At 38.0% G+C, this 17,126-nt stretch overlaps 1 protein-coding gene across 2 annotated transcripts in view; it reads left to right on the top strand.

Moving 5' to 3' along the window:
- COLEC10 (collectin subfamily member 10) overlaps window positions 1–16,326 on the top strand; it is a 70,644-nt gene extending 54,318 nt beyond the window's left edge. Inside the window, exons 4-6 of one of the 2 annotated variants that reach the window (XM_001380969.4) lie at window positions 35–88; window positions 4,036–4,131; window positions 12,765–16,326. In XM_001380969.4, the coding sequence (XP_001381006.1) occupies window positions 35–88; window positions 4,036–4,131; window positions 12,765–13,153 (539 nt within the window). In that variant the 3' untranslated portion in view covers window positions 13,154–16,326. The remainder of the gene's footprint in view (window positions 1–34; window positions 89–4,035; window positions 4,132–12,764) is intronic. The other variant, XM_007488253.3, reaches the window with a different exon arrangement.
- The last annotated feature ends 800 nt before the right edge of the window (window positions 16,327–17,126 follow it).

Genomic DNA, 17,126 nt, shown 5'->3' with positions numbered 1-17,126 from the left:
ACTTAGTTTGGGATTTTGTTTCACTTTCATGCAGGTGACAAAGGGCAGAAAGGCTTGCCTGGTGCCTCAGGGGGAAAGGGCAGAGCAGGTATGGTATATTTCCTTCTCTTCATTCTCACCAACTTTCCAGATCCCCTCAATTTGATGCTGATAATTCATTACTAAATAGGATTTTAAAAGGATACGGTAGCATATTTCTAAAAGTAACACTTTCCTTAGACTGGGTCAGTGAGTTTTATTAGCCAGTGGGAGAAATGGAAACTTTCCTCTTAGACCATTACTTGATTTTCCAGGCAGGTGAAATAGAGCAGTGCAATCCACACCTGTCAAGTAAACTGTAAAAGAAGCCATCCCAGACACATTTGAATAAAGATATTGGGGAAGAAAGTGCCAAAGTATTCCAGCAGCACTTTTTTGAGCATCCCTCATATACCTCAAGGACTTTTCATCCAAAGGCCTGCCAGACTTTATTTCAATTTAAGAACAAAATTATATTTTAAATTTGTTTTTCTTTGACCTTCTGATTTCCAGATTCTTAAGCAATAAGTACTAGAACTATGATTTCATTGATATTGAGAACTTCCATTGGAAGAAATGACTTTTACCATTGCAAGTTGGTATCATTAAGTAACCTGTCCAGGTCATTTAGCCAGATTTTGACAGAGGTAGAATTTGAACCCAAGTCTCCCTGGCTTCCAGACTCACCAGATCTTTTACAAATATGAATTGCCACTTACTTAAATCAAGCCTTTACCTATTTGGAAAATGCCCACTTTTCTCAAAAAGATCTCCTTCAAGGGGATGATTTCATTGGCAGTATTTTTAATGAAAGGTATTTGAATTGCTTCATTGTAGCTTCATCTTTTCCTTCTCATGGGAGACTAATGAAAAATTTAATTCAGACTAAAGACAGCATTTAATTATCTGGGTTACCTGTGGGCATTAATAAACAAATTTGACAAATCATTTTAGTCAATAATTTTGCCTCTGCTCTACTAGTCTCTCTTGCCATGCCCCAAATTGATTTTATTAAAAAGGCTATCTAATTGAAAACCCTTCAAAGAGCCAAAATGTAGTCATTGAAATCCCCTCCAGTTTGAGATGGCTAATGCAAAGGACTTTAGATTGGGAATCAGAGATTCCTAGTAGAAGCTGCTATTAGTTACAACTTTGCCATTAACTGGCATTAACATAATCATATGTAAGTTATTTCACATCCATTGATCAGAATTTCTTTATGGTACGAGATTACTACTCATTATTTAGCAGAGATGAGTAGTGAGGCAATAGGTCAGGAAGTAGGTATGTTTTTAATTTCTTAAGACACTTACCTTCCATCTTAGGATCAATACTAAGTATTAATTCCAAAGCAGAAGATAGATAAAGGCTAGGCAATTGGGGTTAAGAGACTTGCCCAAGGACAGTCACATAGCCAGGAAGGATCTGAGGACACATTTGAACCCAAGACCTCCCACCTTTAAGCCTGGCTCCCAATCCATTGAACTATTTAGCTGCCCCAGAGATTGATATGTTTAGATGGGATTGGTAGATATAGAAAAAGCTTTGGGATATGGAAGAGGGTCAGAGTATTTAAGCCAACTCAACAAGCATTGCTGGTTGAACTCTGACTCCACTAAGATTTATGTCGCTGCTTGTTCCTTCTTTTGCAGAAGTTCAAAGAATCTAATCTGACCTCATCACCCTACACCTGAGTTAATTGCTAGATAGGTAGAAACATTCTTTTTTGCTCTAAACGTTTTAACCAAAGAATTTTCAACTTCCTCTAGTTTTAACTTTAGCCCCACAACCCTTCCCCCAGTCAGAGACAGCACTAATGATGAAATACCTCCATGTAAAATCCCTCTCAGCAATTGCCTTTTCCTAATTTCATTCCCAGCTAAAATTCTCAGACTAGCATATGCCTATGGTAAACACTGTTGATAAAGACAAAGTAAACATTTTTTTAAAGAAAGATAAATAGACTTTCTCCTCTGCCTAGGAGCAAAGGTTTCAGGCTCCCATGAGAAATAAAGGAGATATAGAAGAAAAAAATGGCACAAAGAGTTCACACTCCAAGTATCTGACCTTAATTCACCTGAAGAGTTATACATTTTCAAATTCCTTAAATGCCCCAAAAGGCATAGCTTTATTAAAATCTTAATGGTTGTTGTTCAGTTTTCTCCAGCTCTTCGTGACCCCATTTAGGGTTTTGTTGGCAAAAATTCTAGAATAGTTTGTCATTTCCTTCTCATTTTACATATGAGGAAACTGGGGCAAACAGGGTTAAGTGACTTGCCCAGGGTTACCCAACCAGTAAGTATTTGAGACTGAATTTGAACTCAGGTCTTCCTGATTCTAGGTCCAGTGTTTTATCCACTGTGCCAACTAGTAGCCCCAAATCTTAAAGCCATTATAAAGGAGCTAGATGGCTTAGTGGATAGAGCACTGCACTTGGAGTCAGGAAGACCTGAGTTCAAATTTGTCTTCACTAGCTGGATGACCTTTGGTAAGTCACTTAACCTCAGTTTGCCTTCATCCATTGCAGAAGGAAAAACAAAACAAAATCACTCCTATATCTTTGTCAAGAAAAAGTCATGGACAATATTGACATGTTATTGTCCACAAGGTCACGAAGAATCACATGTGATTGAACAATGATATAAAACAACACGTCCCAGATGTCTCCAAGCAATTTTAAGCTATTAAAACAAATCTGTATTTTGAGTTGAGTGTCTTCTAGCCAAAGAACTATTCAATATAAACCACAGGAACAATTCAGAAGTTTAGGTAAGGTCTAAATTGGATAAGAACTTTGCGTTTCATTCACATGGTTAGCATTTATGTCAATGACTTTGGTGAAAGAAGAGATGTCTTCCTTATTAGATTTGCAGATGACACAAATCTAGAAGAGAGGTAATGCACTGAACAATAGACAGAATAGTTTTCCTCAGCAAGCTAAAACAATCTTATGAATTATTGAGCTGCATCTTATAAGTACATTTTGACAATATAAAGCCTATATTTAAATTAAAAAAAAACTGCACAAGCATAGGAATCATAGCTTGGCAACAGTGAGCTAAAATAGGGTTTTCTAGTGCTTATACAAGCTCGGTACAGGTCATCAGTGTGACAAGACAGCCGAATGAGCTGATGCGATTTCAATTCATTGATGGAAGCATCATGTACTGAATAAGACAAGTAATATGCCTCACTCAGCATATTTACTTTCCTCTAGAAACACCACAACCACATTTTAGGAAGAGCATTAAGAAACTTAACCGATCCAGACAGCAACAAATTCAGATGGTGAAAAGACTCATATAAAAATCATTTGAAAAAAAAAAAAACCTTGGGAATATTTATATCCAAGAAAAGAGTACTTAAGTGGGACATATGATCTTTCTCCCACTAGTTGGAAGGTTGGCAAACAGGGAAAAGGTTTTAGATTTTTTCTTGGCCACAAAGGGTATAACTAAAAGCAGGGAAGAGAATTGATATTCAAGGAACTGAAAAACTCATAAAAATTAGAAGTGGCAAAACCAGAATGGGCTATCTCAAGAGGTGATGGAAGCCAAAACAGATTAAACTAGGGTGTAGACGAAAAATTGTCAAAAGTGGAATCACCTGTTAACTATGTGATCAGAAACAAAGCCATTCAACCTAAGCCTCAGGTTTTTTAGCTGTAAATGTAAGTAATAATCCCTGTGAAGAGGCAGCTAGGTAGTTCAGTGTATAGAACCAGGCCTGGAGATAGAAGGTCTTCAAATTTGGCCTCAGATACTTCCTAGCCATATGACCCTGTGCAAGTCACTTAAGCCCAATTGCCTAACACTTACAACATTTCTGCCTTGGAACTGCTACTTAGTATGGATTCTAAGATGAAAGATAAGGGTTTTAAAATTTTTCCTGTGGAAATTAGTGATCAGGATGATTAAGCTTAAATAAGAGATAATATTCGTATAAAACAATAGTTTTGCCTTAATATATCTATTTTTCTCTTCCCTCTTTATTCACAATTCCCTGTAAATGACTCAGGTACCGTCTGTGATTGTGGAAGATATCGTAAGGTTGTAGGACAGCTGGATATCAGTGTTGCACGACTCAAGACATCCATGAAATTTGTTAAAAATGGTGAGTGTAGGGGGCAGTTAGGTGACTCGGTGGATTAAGAGCCAGACCTAGAGATGGGAAATCCTTGGTTCAAATCTGACCTCAGACACTTCCTAGCTGTGTGACCCTGGGCAAGTCATTTAACCCTCATTGCCTAGTCCTTACTGTTCTTCTGCCTTGGAACCAATCAATACACAGTACTGATTCTAAGACAGAAGGTAAGGGTTTTTTTTTTCCCCGATGGTGAGTGTTTTATATACTTTTGAATGCACCATACTTTTATTGCCTACTTGCTATACAGCCCTTAAAAGCTGGAGTAATTTGAATACATTCAACTCACTAACAGTGCCTAAAGGAAATGCTTAGGTATCCATCCTGAGATCTTCAAAATTTTCAATTGTCATGATTTTGCAGTAGCAAAAGGTGAAATTATGTATGCCTCAGCATATTTATTTTGCAGAGTGGACCCCCTCAAGACTAATGCTCCCAAAATGAACTCCCACAGCATCGCAAAAGATACTCTCCTTCTATGGGTCGCAATAAAGCAAGGGCTTCTTGGGCAATAGCTATGGACAACCATTATCACTGAAATATTAGGACATTTCCCAATTTCAAAACACCTGTATTTTATCAATAATGTGGGGAATCCCTCCTTCAATATATACATTATTCTTCCATAGATAGGTGGTTTATGAACTTTTGTGTTCAAACTAAATTTAGCAACTGATGCTAAATTTGGTTCTGAGCCTCTGAGCCTCACAAGGCTATTTCTCTGTTGAGATTTCCTTTCTGGTTCCATTCTTGAATATTTTCCATTTTGATGAAAAACTGCCAGAGTTTGGGTCCACAGAAATGGTTGTCTAGGATCCAATGGTGCCTCCATACTATTAGAAAGTATAGAAGTTGAAAAAAAAAAAAGGTCTAGTCAGACTTGATAACAGGAAAAATTTCCTAACAATTAGAGCTATCAAAAAATAAAATATTGGGGCAGATAAGAGGCTCAGTGGATTAAGAGCCAGGCCCAGAGGTGGGAGGTCCTGGTTCAAATCTGGCCTCAGACACTTCCCAGTTGGGTGACCCTGGGCAAGTCACTTAACCCCCATTGCCTAGCCCTCACCACTCTTCTGCCTTGGAACAAATACAAAGTATTGATTATAATATGGAAGGTAAGGGTTTAAAAAAAGTAAAATTTATTGATAGGCTCCCTCTTTTTAGTGGTCTTCAACCAAAGACTGGATAACCACTTTTGAGGTATGTTATTGTGGGAAATCTTTTATGGTAGTGGATTCAGCTAGATTATCAAGTTTCCTTTGTCATTCTGCAAATATTTCAAACAAGAGTCAGAACAGCATCCAAGACAATGAAGTATTATCCCATAAGACAGAATTTGGGCTAAATGGGTAAATTTACAGTGTTCTTACAAACTATAAAGTTCTTGGTTCAATATAAAGAAAAACATTGTACAACTGGAGTTGTTATATAAATATAAATATGAAGTGGTTTTCCTAGAGATCTAATAAGTACCCAGAACACCTTGGAATTGTTCAAATGGAAGAATGGATGATTATTTGCCATTGTTGCCTCCTGAATAAAAGGGAGGATTAACTGAATAATATTAAAGTCAGGGCAGTTAAGAGGCTTAGTGCATAGAAATCCAGGCCTGGAGATGGGAGGTCCTAGGTTCAAATATGACTTCCTACCTGTGTGATTCTAGGCAAGTCACTTAACTCCAATTGCCTAGCCATTACTGCTCTTCTGCCTTGGAACCAACACTAAATTTTGATTCTGAGACAAAAGACAATGGTTTCAAAAAAATAAATAGCATTAAGATCTCTTCCAAAAAAAATAAATGAAGCATCAGATTGGGATATTAGTGGACAGAAAAGGTTGCAACACTAGAAACTGATGGATAAATAGCCTACAATTAAGTCAGGTGGCAAGCTTGTTTATTCACCTAGCAAAACATGAGACATATTTAGACAGGCAGTTAGCAAGCATTTATTAAGTACTTACTATATGTGAGGGTAGTTTTGCTAAGCAAAGAAAGGCAAAAACATAGTTGTTATTTTTCCCTCTCAAGAATACTTTCTAATGGTCAGGATCACGAAGTATATGATTTATATACCATATAAATGGAAGGTAATCTCATACTGAAGGCACTAGCAGCAACAGGAATGAGGAAAGGCCTCCTACAGAGGCTTCAACTTATTCTTAAGGGAAGTCAGAAAAACTATAAGGCAGAGAACAGGAGGAAAAACATTGAAGAAATGGGGAATATACATTGTAAATATATGGAGCAAGGAGATGGAAAAAATGTGACCAGTATTGCTAGTTTTTGTTTACTCATTTTCAGTCAGGTCCAACTCTTTGTGTCCCTATTTGGTGTTTTCTTGGCAAAAATACTGGAGTGGTTTTCCTTTTCCCTCTTGTGACAGAGGCTGGCTCTAAAGAAAAAGTGCCAGACTAAAGAGTGTGTGAAATTGATCACCTTGATGGGGGAGGGGTCCCAGGATTTTAGAATCTTGAGGAGGAGAAGACTCAGGCTGGTAGAGGAGTTGGTGGCTCTTGGTCTTGAGAAGCTGAAGACAGAAGGTAGAGAAGATTAAGTTGTACTAGAGGAGTTAAGACTTTCAGTATAGAGAGGGGGAAAGAGAGGAGAACCTCCCTTCTCAAAGTGGGGTTCAGGGGAGACAGCTGATTTTCAGGGTTGGCTCAGAGATAGAAGAGGGGGTTTGAAGATTTTCCACCTTCTGCCTTCCCTCCTTAGCTAAAGCTGCTCTCCCCAATTCACTCTTATCCCTCTTGTTCTCCCTCCACTACTCGAGACCAAAGGGTCTCCCCTTTATCTCTTCCCTCACACTGAGCTTGGGGAACAGATAACTTTTAACATCAACTCAATCAGGTGATATAAAAGGAATAATGGGCAGGGAAGAATGGGAAAAGGAAAGTGGGAAAAGGGGGTCCCTTTCTCTATATAAACCTTTTCCCCTCCCTCCTTGAGTTTGAGGGAAACTCAGGCCTTGGCAGCCTGAGTCCTCAGAGAGAAAGTCAGGTTGACTCACCCCTGGGCAACAGGAGCTGAGGTAAGTCTGCTTAGGTTTCTCTTCAGAAGTCCCTTCAATTGGTAAGTGTTGGGTGGGGGAAAGATTTCCAGTCACCAGCAGGAAAAGTGGGTAATCCTCAGGAGAAAGTCTTTTTCCTACTTTCTGTCTTTGGCTTCTCAAGACCAAGAGCCACCAACTCCTCTACCAGCCTGAGTCTTCTCCTCCTCATGATTCCAAACTCCTGGGCCCCTCCCCTGTCAAGGTGATCAATTTCATGCACTCTTCAGCCTGACATTTTTTTTTTAGTGCCAGCCTCTGTCACACTTTCTAGATCATTTTATGAAGGAAGAAACCAAAGTAAACAGGGTTAAGTGGCTTGCCCAGGATCCTCTAGCTAGTACCTGTCTGAGGTAAGAGTTGAACTCAGGAAAAAGAATCTTCCTGAATCCAGGTCTGGCATTCTATCCACTGTGCCTAACTGTGGATATATATATATATATATATATATATATATATATATATATATATATATATATATATATATATATCTGGATGGACTGGAATAGAACCTAGTCCTCCTGCATGGCAATCAATAATTCTGCCACTGACTCCCCCATGCAGGGTGAGTGGCTAGACAATATGGTATATAAAGTGTAAAAATACTGGAGAGATAGGAAGGGACAAGGTTGTGAAGGCCTTCAAATGCCAAACAGAAAATTTTAAATTCAAACCTAGAGTAATAGGGATCCATTGATATTTTGGTGGGAAAGAAAGGGGGTGAATGACATATTCAGCCCTGTGGCTTAGGAAAATCACTAAGGCAGTAGAAATTGAGGTAGTGTGTCCAATTAGAAGGCTATTGTAACAATTCAGACAAGAGGAAATGAGGGTCTATGCTAGAATGCTAACTATATGTGGGGAGAAAAATGGAAACATTTATAAGAAACATTTTGAAGGTAGATGGAAAAAGATTGACAACAAATTGGATATGGATAGTAAATGCAATTTAGGAGTGGGGGGAGGGAGGAGAGGTGAAACCTAGATTGCAAACCTAGTTGTCTGTGAGGATGGTGGTCCCTAATTCATTATAGAAAAATTGGAGAGAAAGGAAGATTTGGGGTGGAAAGTAATTCCTTTTCGGACAAATTAATTTTCAGATGTTTATGAGATTTTTAAGGTATCTAATAGACAGTTGGTGATGTGAAACTGAACCTCCAGTAAGAGATTGAGACTGGATATATATATAGCCTGGTGGATTATCTGTGCAGAAATGATAATTGAACCCATGTAATTTGATTAAATCTACAAGTGAGATTGTATCAAATGAAAAGAGAAAATGAGCCAGGACAGATTCAAAAGGGACATCCATTATTGGTAGATATGGTCTGGATGAAGATCTACCAGCAAAGTAGGCTAGTGGGAGAACCCGAAGAGAATGATGTCATGGAAACCTGCGGATGAGAGAGTGGCAAGGAGGACACATTGATTGACAAGGTCAAAAGTAGAAGATGAATCAAGAAGAAAGAGGACTAAGAAAAGGTTATTTGGTTCAGTAATTGAGAAATCACTGGTATGACCAGAAAATACAATTTCAGTCTGATGCTGCTCATTTGCTATAGTAGAAAGCACAGTCTTTGATAACAGACCTGATTTTGGTTTTTCTAGTAGTAGATACAGTGTTGGACTTGGAGTCAAGAAGACCTGAGTTCAAATACATTTTCAGATATTTACTAGCTCTGTGACCATGGGCAAGTCATTTATACTCTTATAGCCTCAGTTTCCTCCTCTGTGAAATAGGAATAATAATTGAAATTACCCTTCCACAGTTGTGTGGATCAAATGAGATAATATAGAGTATGCAAAGCACTTCAAAAATCTTAAATGTGAGCTATTATTAGCAGAGGAAATCTTTTATCAGGCAGGTAAAATGTTAGTGACGTGTAGGATGAATGGTAAAATAATTTCTATCACTTTGGAATTAATGAATAACATTGAAAGAAATATGAAATAATCATAACTATTTTCCAATATTAAATAATCCATCCTGGCATAGGGTCAATCTTGTGTTCTCAAAGTTTATGCTAGTGAAGCACAAGCTGTGGTTGTTTACCAAGCCAGAAAGCCCTGGTGATTGACCCTTTCATCTAGTACCTTTTCCTATCCCTCCTCCCTTTCAGCTTCCTTTTTGTTTTGTCTTCCCTGATTAGATTTTAAATTTATTGAGGGCATGGTCTATCTTTCTTTTTTCCTATGTGTCCCCCAGTGCCTAGCATAGTGCCTGACACATAGTAAGTGCTTAATAAAAGTTTATTGAATTGAAACTTGAATTGACTGAGCTTGTCTGTTGTCCAAGAATCAGTATAAGTAAGTTTAAGGAAAGTTATCACCAGAAATTGTGCCACCAAGTGATAAAATTTCTTGATCATAGAAAAACAGCAAAGTGAAAAGAGTATCATGATCTATAACAATGATGGAATTAGTCTGTGAATGATGTAATGGATCCTTGGAGTAATTAATATACTTCCACAATCATTTACTAAAGCACCTACTATGTGGAAGACACTAGGGAAACAAAGACAAAGAATGAAAAATTACTTACTCTTAAGGGGCTTGAGGAATTTTCCCTACTGGATATAGAACACATAAGTAAAAACAATAAATATGAGAGTTAAGAGAATACTTTTTTAATTGGGTTATTAGAGAAAACTTCCTATAGTTCGTGGTGTTTTAGCTGAGTCACAAAAGAAGTTAAAAATTCTAAGAGGAAAAAATAGAGAATAATAATATGATGTAATATTAATATTGAAAATTTGCAAAAGTATTGAAATAATGGAAATGATGGGCTAATAATGACTATTGAAGTGGTTAAGGGGTTAAGGCTGGAGGCTATGGGAAATATAATCATGTGTTTCTCTTTACTTTTTATGATGTTCTTTGTCTGGATCAGTATGAAACAAATGTCATTTATTTTCATCTTTGGCCTCTTTCTGGCTCAGCCCCGGTTATACCTGGAAACATAACACAATTCTGCAAGGTGAAGACATGACTTTAATTTGGGGATCAAATAGGAAGGAACTGGTTTCAGAAATAATATTCTCTAAGAAAATGAAAATCATCAGCAATTTTACAGAAGCACCTGAGGACTAATTTCACTTGTGAAAAAGTCCAATCATTTCATAGAACATCATAGTTCTATGGAAAGGTCTTTTAAAAGCCTTCTTAAGTGTACAAAGAACTGGAGATCTAGGAATTAGGAAGTCTGGGCCTTGAACTCAACTCTAGCATGGACTAGTTATCTAGCCTTTGGCAAGTCTTTTAAATATTTAATGCCTTATTATGTCCTCCTATAAAATTGGGGAAATTAATGCCTCCTTCCTTCTTCCCCAGAACTCCTGACTCCAACTTCCAAGGCACTTTATTAAAAGACCTACAAATGGTTTCTATTGTTCTGGAGAGTACAGTACCTCCTGACATCAAGTTAGGTACTTACAGAGAAACTGTTAAATCTACAACCCAGTAATTGTTCCCTAGTGGACTGGAAAAGTTAATGAGCTTCCTTCACATGCCTAACTTTTTAAAGAGCAGGGATTTATGCACTGCAGAGAATTCAGTTCAAAATGCAGTAGAATCATTATTATATCAATGATAGAGAAAAAAAAACAGAGTAACAACTTCATATAATGGTTAAATTGGGATTTTGACTAAATAAGAGAGTTATAAAAAAGTGGTCACTGTAATTATACCGTAAGTCAGGAAAACTATTAGCACCTTTTAAAATTTTTGTTTAATTGGAATATTAATTTTAAAAAAGTAGGAAATGTGGAGGGAAAGAGGTAAGGAGACTGCCTAGCCTACCCTAAATGCTGATCTGATGAAGTGAAGCTTGCTCCCTGATAGAGTTCCAGTCTCCATGAGGGAATCTTAGTTTTTACCAGCAAATCAGGCATAAGGTCCCAATGCAGAAAAACCCTTGCGCGTTAAGCTCACTGAGACAGCAGTGAACCCAACAAGAAAGTCCCCAACTCTAAGAAACTCCAAAGCCAAAACTTGAAGTCCCACAGCTGAAAACTCCAGTTGAAAGGTCCAAAGCTCCAAGTAAAAGACAATGTCTTAAAACCCCAAGGAGCCATCCTCCAAAGAAGTCCAAAGGAGTCTTCTCCCTAGGAGCAGAGACTCCAAAGAGGAACTCCAAAGGAGAAGTACCAAGGAACAGAGCCTCCAAAGGAAAAATTCCCTGGACAGGAAGTTTAGAACTTTTTATAGTCCTTTTTCCAAGTCACTTCCTGTCCCTTCCCCACTTTACGGGAACCAATCACAGTCTTTCAATTTGCCTAGCACTGCTGGGACGGGTGGGGCAGTGGGCTCAGGAGTTGTCACCCACTCTAGCAAGTGACTTGTGAACTCTCATAATTAGTGACTAGTAAGGTACTAAGTAGGGGTACTTAAGTTTTCTTCACATTTGTTATAGGCTTCCAATGTTATACTACTAGATAATGATAATAACAATAGCTAACATTTATATAGAAATTTAATGTCTGCATTTTATACTTATTAACTCATTTGATACACAATTGGTCCCTTCCAGTTCCAAATTCTAGAATCCTTTGATTCTGTGCCATGGGGTAATAATTTGGCCCACAGGGTAAATATGGATAGGGATCTGCCTAAGAAAATCCTAGTGGGGGGAGGGGACAGCTGGGTAACTCAATAGATAGAGAGCCAGGCCTAGAGATGAGATGTCCTAGGTTCAAATCTGGTCTCTAACACTTCCTAGCTGTGTGACTCTGGACAAGTCAGATAACCCCCATTGCCTAGCCCTAACCACTCTTCTTTCTGCCTTAAAATCAATACCTAAGGCAGAAGGTAAAGGTGTTTTTTTTTTTTTTATGTTCCCTAGTGACTCTCTTATTTCATAAACTTAGAATTAAGTGATGAAATTAGGGAAGTTAAAAGCATTTAGTTCACAGAAGAGTTGGTATTTTTGCTTGTTTGTCGCATTTGCACTTCAGATATGGATTAACTCTGTTAAGTTGCTCTCTTCAGGAAGAACATGACCTGCTCTTCACAGACACTATTTCCTGCTTATACTTAGCTTTTTTCTGCAAATCTCATCGGAGGCTAAAGTAGCAGCAACAACAACATTAACAAAAGCAGGTCAGAAAATGACTGTGTTGAAAGAGAATAATCATCTCTAAGTGTATGGTCATGGCTTGCCTAAATCCAGATCAATATTCTTGTGTCTGGCCAGAAGTGGACACCCCAGGTGATCAGTCATGTGCCTCATTACACTCTATTGTTTCATTCATTCATTTGGTCTTAGCTCACAGCTGGAATTCTTGATGGGAGGGCTTGTGGCTGGAATACTAGATGAGAGGGCTCATAGCTATAAGGCTAGATGGAAGGTTCACAGCTGGAGCTCAGTGGGAGAGTTGGAGGGCAGGAGGACATAAAGAGGAAAATATAGTAGTATTCTCTTTATTTCTTAAGTCAAATTAGCAAATTCTGAGCTGAACAAAACTACCACTATGATTTTGTCATTATTGTTAGCAGTGTTTGTTGTTGTTTCTTATCACCATGAGTAAACCCTCTTAATGTTTCTTCCCTCCAAAGTCATAGCTGGGATTAAGGAAACAGATGAAAAATTCTATTACATTGTTCAAGAGGAGAAGAGCTACAGGGAGTCTCTGACCCATTGCCGAATCCGTGGAGGGATGCTAGCTATGCCCAAGGATGAGAGGGCCAATCAAGTGATTGCTAAGTATGTCTCAGACAGCGGTTTCTTCAGGGTGTTCATTGGGGTGAATGACCTAGAGCGAGAAGGGCAGTATGTGTTCACAGACAACACTCCGCTGCAGAACTACAGCAACTGGAAGGAGGGTGAGCCCAATGACCCCAATGGCCACGAGGACTGCGTAGAGATGTTGAGCTCTGGCCACTGGAATGACACAGAATGCCACCTCACCATGTATTTTGTCTGTGAATTTGTGAAAAAAAAGTGATCCTCTGATGCCACTTCCTCATGATTGTGATTATGACTAAACATTTTTAATAACCTTTTGCCTCTATATATTTTGATCTCCCAATTGTAAGCAATGTCAAGTTGAAGTCTGGGATATTCTACAGTGCTTAAAAAATTGTTGTTATTAAATAAAAACATTCACCAGATAACATGGGCATCTGCAGGGGATGGCGGGGGGGGGGGGGAAGGAGGGCTCCTGTATATCTATAATTTTAGGTTAGAATTTCTCTTGTCATTTTATCCTTCCAGGGGGTTTAGAGGAGTCTCATGGGAAATTGAGCAAATGCTCAGTGAACTTCCAAGTATTCATTAACTCACTCTGACTCAACCAAAGTTCAGGCTCCTGTCACCCCTCACTTAGACTGTTGCAATAGCTTCCTAATTGATTTATCTTTTTTCACTCTTTCCTCACCAATCCATTCTCCAAATAGGGGGCAAACTGATTTTTTTTTTGTTATTTTACTTTGAAGTCCCTGTTTTCTCTCGGATAAAATCCAAAATTCTCAGACCATCATTAAATGACCCTCTACAAATCATTCCTTTCCTATTACTTCCCTTCACTCTCTTCAATGCAGTCAAAATAGCTTAATATCATATTATACCTCTAGTCACACTGGCTTTGAAATTCAGTCTCCTGGTCTGGAATGAATCCTCTCCTCACCTCTGACTCATTACATCCATAGTTTCCTTCAAAGCTAAGCTCAGGTGCCATGTTTTATACAAATTCTCTCTTGATCCCTGTAATGACTTGTTAGTCAATCAATGGACATTTATTAAATGCCTACTATATGCTGAACACTGTGCTAAGTGCTAGGAATACAAAGAAACATAGACTGCTTCTAAATTTAATGGGGTGGGGTGGCGAACTGACATGCAGGTGGCACGCAAGCTAAATATAGGATAAGTTTTCAATAATCACCAGCAATAAGGCAGTATAATGAAGGGTGATCAAAAAAGGTTTCCTTTCGAAGGTTGGATTATATCAGTAAGCCAGAAAAGTCAAAAGGCAAGGATAAGGAGGAAGAAAATTCCAAGCATGGGGAGAGATAGCCAGTGAAAATGCCCATAGTCAGAAGTTATCATGTTCAGATCATAGAGTACCTGGGGGAGTAAAGACTGGAAAACTGGGAGGAGAGGACAGGTTAGCAAGGGCTTTGAATGACAAAGAGAGGATTTTATATTTGATCCTAAAGGACAGAAGGAGCCCCTGGAATGTATTGAGTAGGGGTAACATGGTCATACCTGTACTTTCAGAAGATCACTTTCCTTCTCTTGAAATTCATAGGACCATTTATCCAGAGCAGAAAAGAATCATCAAAGTCAAGGAGTCCTGATCCCTTCATTTTCCTGATGAGGAAAATTGATTTGTAATTCTTTGTATGTAAAAAAAAAAAGACAATCTATACCCTCAATGAGTTTATATTCTAGTAAAAAAAAAAAAAAGAGATGCCCCATGCCAAGAGTAAAGGAATAGCAAACAGTGACCAAGCCTCCTCCTTCATTCCTTTAACCTAATCCCCATTAAAACAAATAGAATGTCTTGGTTTTTAATTTATGACTATGGAATGTTTTATCTTCTAACAAATAGCCCTCCTAATCAAAGCTGCATCACAAAAATATACCTGGAGAGAGTCTGAACATGATTTATTGAATCTTGGAAATTATGCTTTGAAATAGAAAGCAAATAAGTAAAACACTTTCATATGGAACATAGACACAGAAAGCACAATTAAACTGTACCTTAAGTCTTGTAATCTTTGACTAAAACCAATGTCAGTGACATTTCTATAGGCTAATCAGATATGCAGTACCAGGGATACCCTATGTTAAGTTTAAACCATTTGGCTATAGTTAAGGATACAAAACCTGGTTATAAGATATGATTAGATAAGCAAGCTGATGTAGCGAATGACTTAGATGTAGCAAATTTTACTTTAATTGAGAATTTGAAGCAAAGATTGATTGACCGTTTGGAGGGATGGTTTTTTTGGGGGGTGGGGGGGTATAGGGTTGTCTAGATGTCCCCTGAGTTCTCTTCCAGTTGTAGGAGTTGATGATTCAATTGTTTTTGTTCAGTACTTTAAAGGCTTATTATTCCATCAGTGTGGACCCTCCCTCTGATGGTATAGATCATGAATGACCCTGATCCCTCTCAATTTATACCCTCCATGCTGTAGCAGAAAATATTCACCAGGAGGAGACCCAACTCCTGGTGATGCTTCTTTGATGAGCTGGTTCTTGGACAACCTAGTCTATCACTGGACCATCCATCCTCATAGCCTGCCCATCCTGCAAAGTATATACTCTGCAAGTCAAGTCTTCAAACCCTGTGGGTCACCTCCATGCTTAATAAGACATCAGAGTAGGACTACATATTAGAAAGATACAGCTATGTTCTCATTTAGTGATGCCTATGTGCCAGTTTCACCAAAATGCATCACCCAGGTGAGGAGGGAAAAAAGAAATGAAATTTATTTATAGTTAACATTTTTAACTTGTTTTCATTGCTTCCTTAATTACATAGAAGTGTTGTTTTGTTTTTGTTGTTTTTAAATAACCCTTACCTTCCACCTTAGAATCAATACTTTGTGTTGGTTCTAAGGCAGAAGAATGGTAAGAGCTAGGCAATGGGGGTTAAGTGACTTGCCCAGGGTCACACAACTAGGAAGTGTCAGATGCCAGATTTGAACCTAGGACGTCCTGTCTCTAGACCTGGCTTTCTATCCACTGAGCTACCCAGCTGTACCCAGAAGTGTCGTTTAGTCATTTTAGTTATGCCCCAAACTCTGTGACCCCATTTGGAGTTTTCTTGGCAAAGATGTTAGTAGTCTGCCATTTGCTTCTCTAGATCATTTTACAGATGAAGCAACGTTAAGTGATTTGCCCAAGGTCACACAACTAATAAGCATCTGAAGTCAGATTTAATTCTAGACCAAGCACTAGATCCACTGCTCCACCTAGTTGCCCAACAACTTTTATATACCGTCTACTTTAATCCATTTGAATATATCTGAAAAACTTTTAAAATAATCATCACTCTTTGTTTATTGACAGGTTCATATTCTGATTTCACTTTCTTGACATAGTCCTCATAATCATATGACATTTTTTGTGTTATTGTTTTATTAAGATTAAAATACTCTGGAGACTATATAGTAATTTATAATTATTTATTAGAGAGTAAAAGTTAAAGTTGGAAAGAAAGAAAAACAGCTAGGGGCATAGCCACATCTAGCTCATCTGAGTTTGTGACTCACGTCTCCAATCACTAGCCAAGAGAGGCTATGCCAGAAAAATTCATAAGATTTTTATTCTATTATGTCAACATGCTTTGGTGTACAGGTATAGTCAATAGTGATAAACATTTGTTAAGCACTTACTACTATGAGTCAAGCACTGTGCTAAGCACTGAAGGATACAAATACCAAAAAAAGATAGTTCTTACCCTCAAGAAGTTTTATAATATAATGAGGGAAACAAAGCATAAAAAGAAGCTGAAGGGGATAAGAGATGCAATCATTGGTAGATATGTCAGTCAGAGGAATCTCAAGGTAGTGCAAACAGATTAGAAATGGGATTTCTGAGCTGAGATCTCTCTTTAAATGGCAATTTGGAATTTGTTGGTAACACTGTCTAATCAAAGAAGCAGAGGGTAGTGATGATATAGAGAGAGTATCAAAGCAGATTTTTAAAAGTTTCTTGGTTGTTTAATTTTTTTTTTTACAAGATAATGAGGTTATTCCAAGATTAACTTCTTGGGACATAGTGGAGTCAGAGAAATCCCAAGGTAGAACAACCAAGTGAGATATGGAGAGGCATGAGCCTCATTGTTAGAAAATTAAAATATATAACAAAAAACTCTGGCACAAGCTAAACCCATGCCATAGTCAAGAGTTCATTTTGTCAATCATCAAATTAGGGAAATGTTAGCAGAACTCTATAAAAAGTGACCG

This window comes from Monodelphis domestica, chromosome 3 (assembly GCF_027887165.1).
Source record: "Monodelphis domestica isolate mMonDom1 chromosome 3, mMonDom1.pri, whole genome shotgun sequence".
NCBI classification, from domain to species: Eukaryota; Metazoa; Chordata; class Mammalia; order Didelphimorphia; family Didelphidae; genus Monodelphis; species Monodelphis domestica.
The sequence above is the reverse complement of the archived record's forward strand: the minus strand, read 5'-3'. Positions and strand labels throughout refer to the sequence as shown.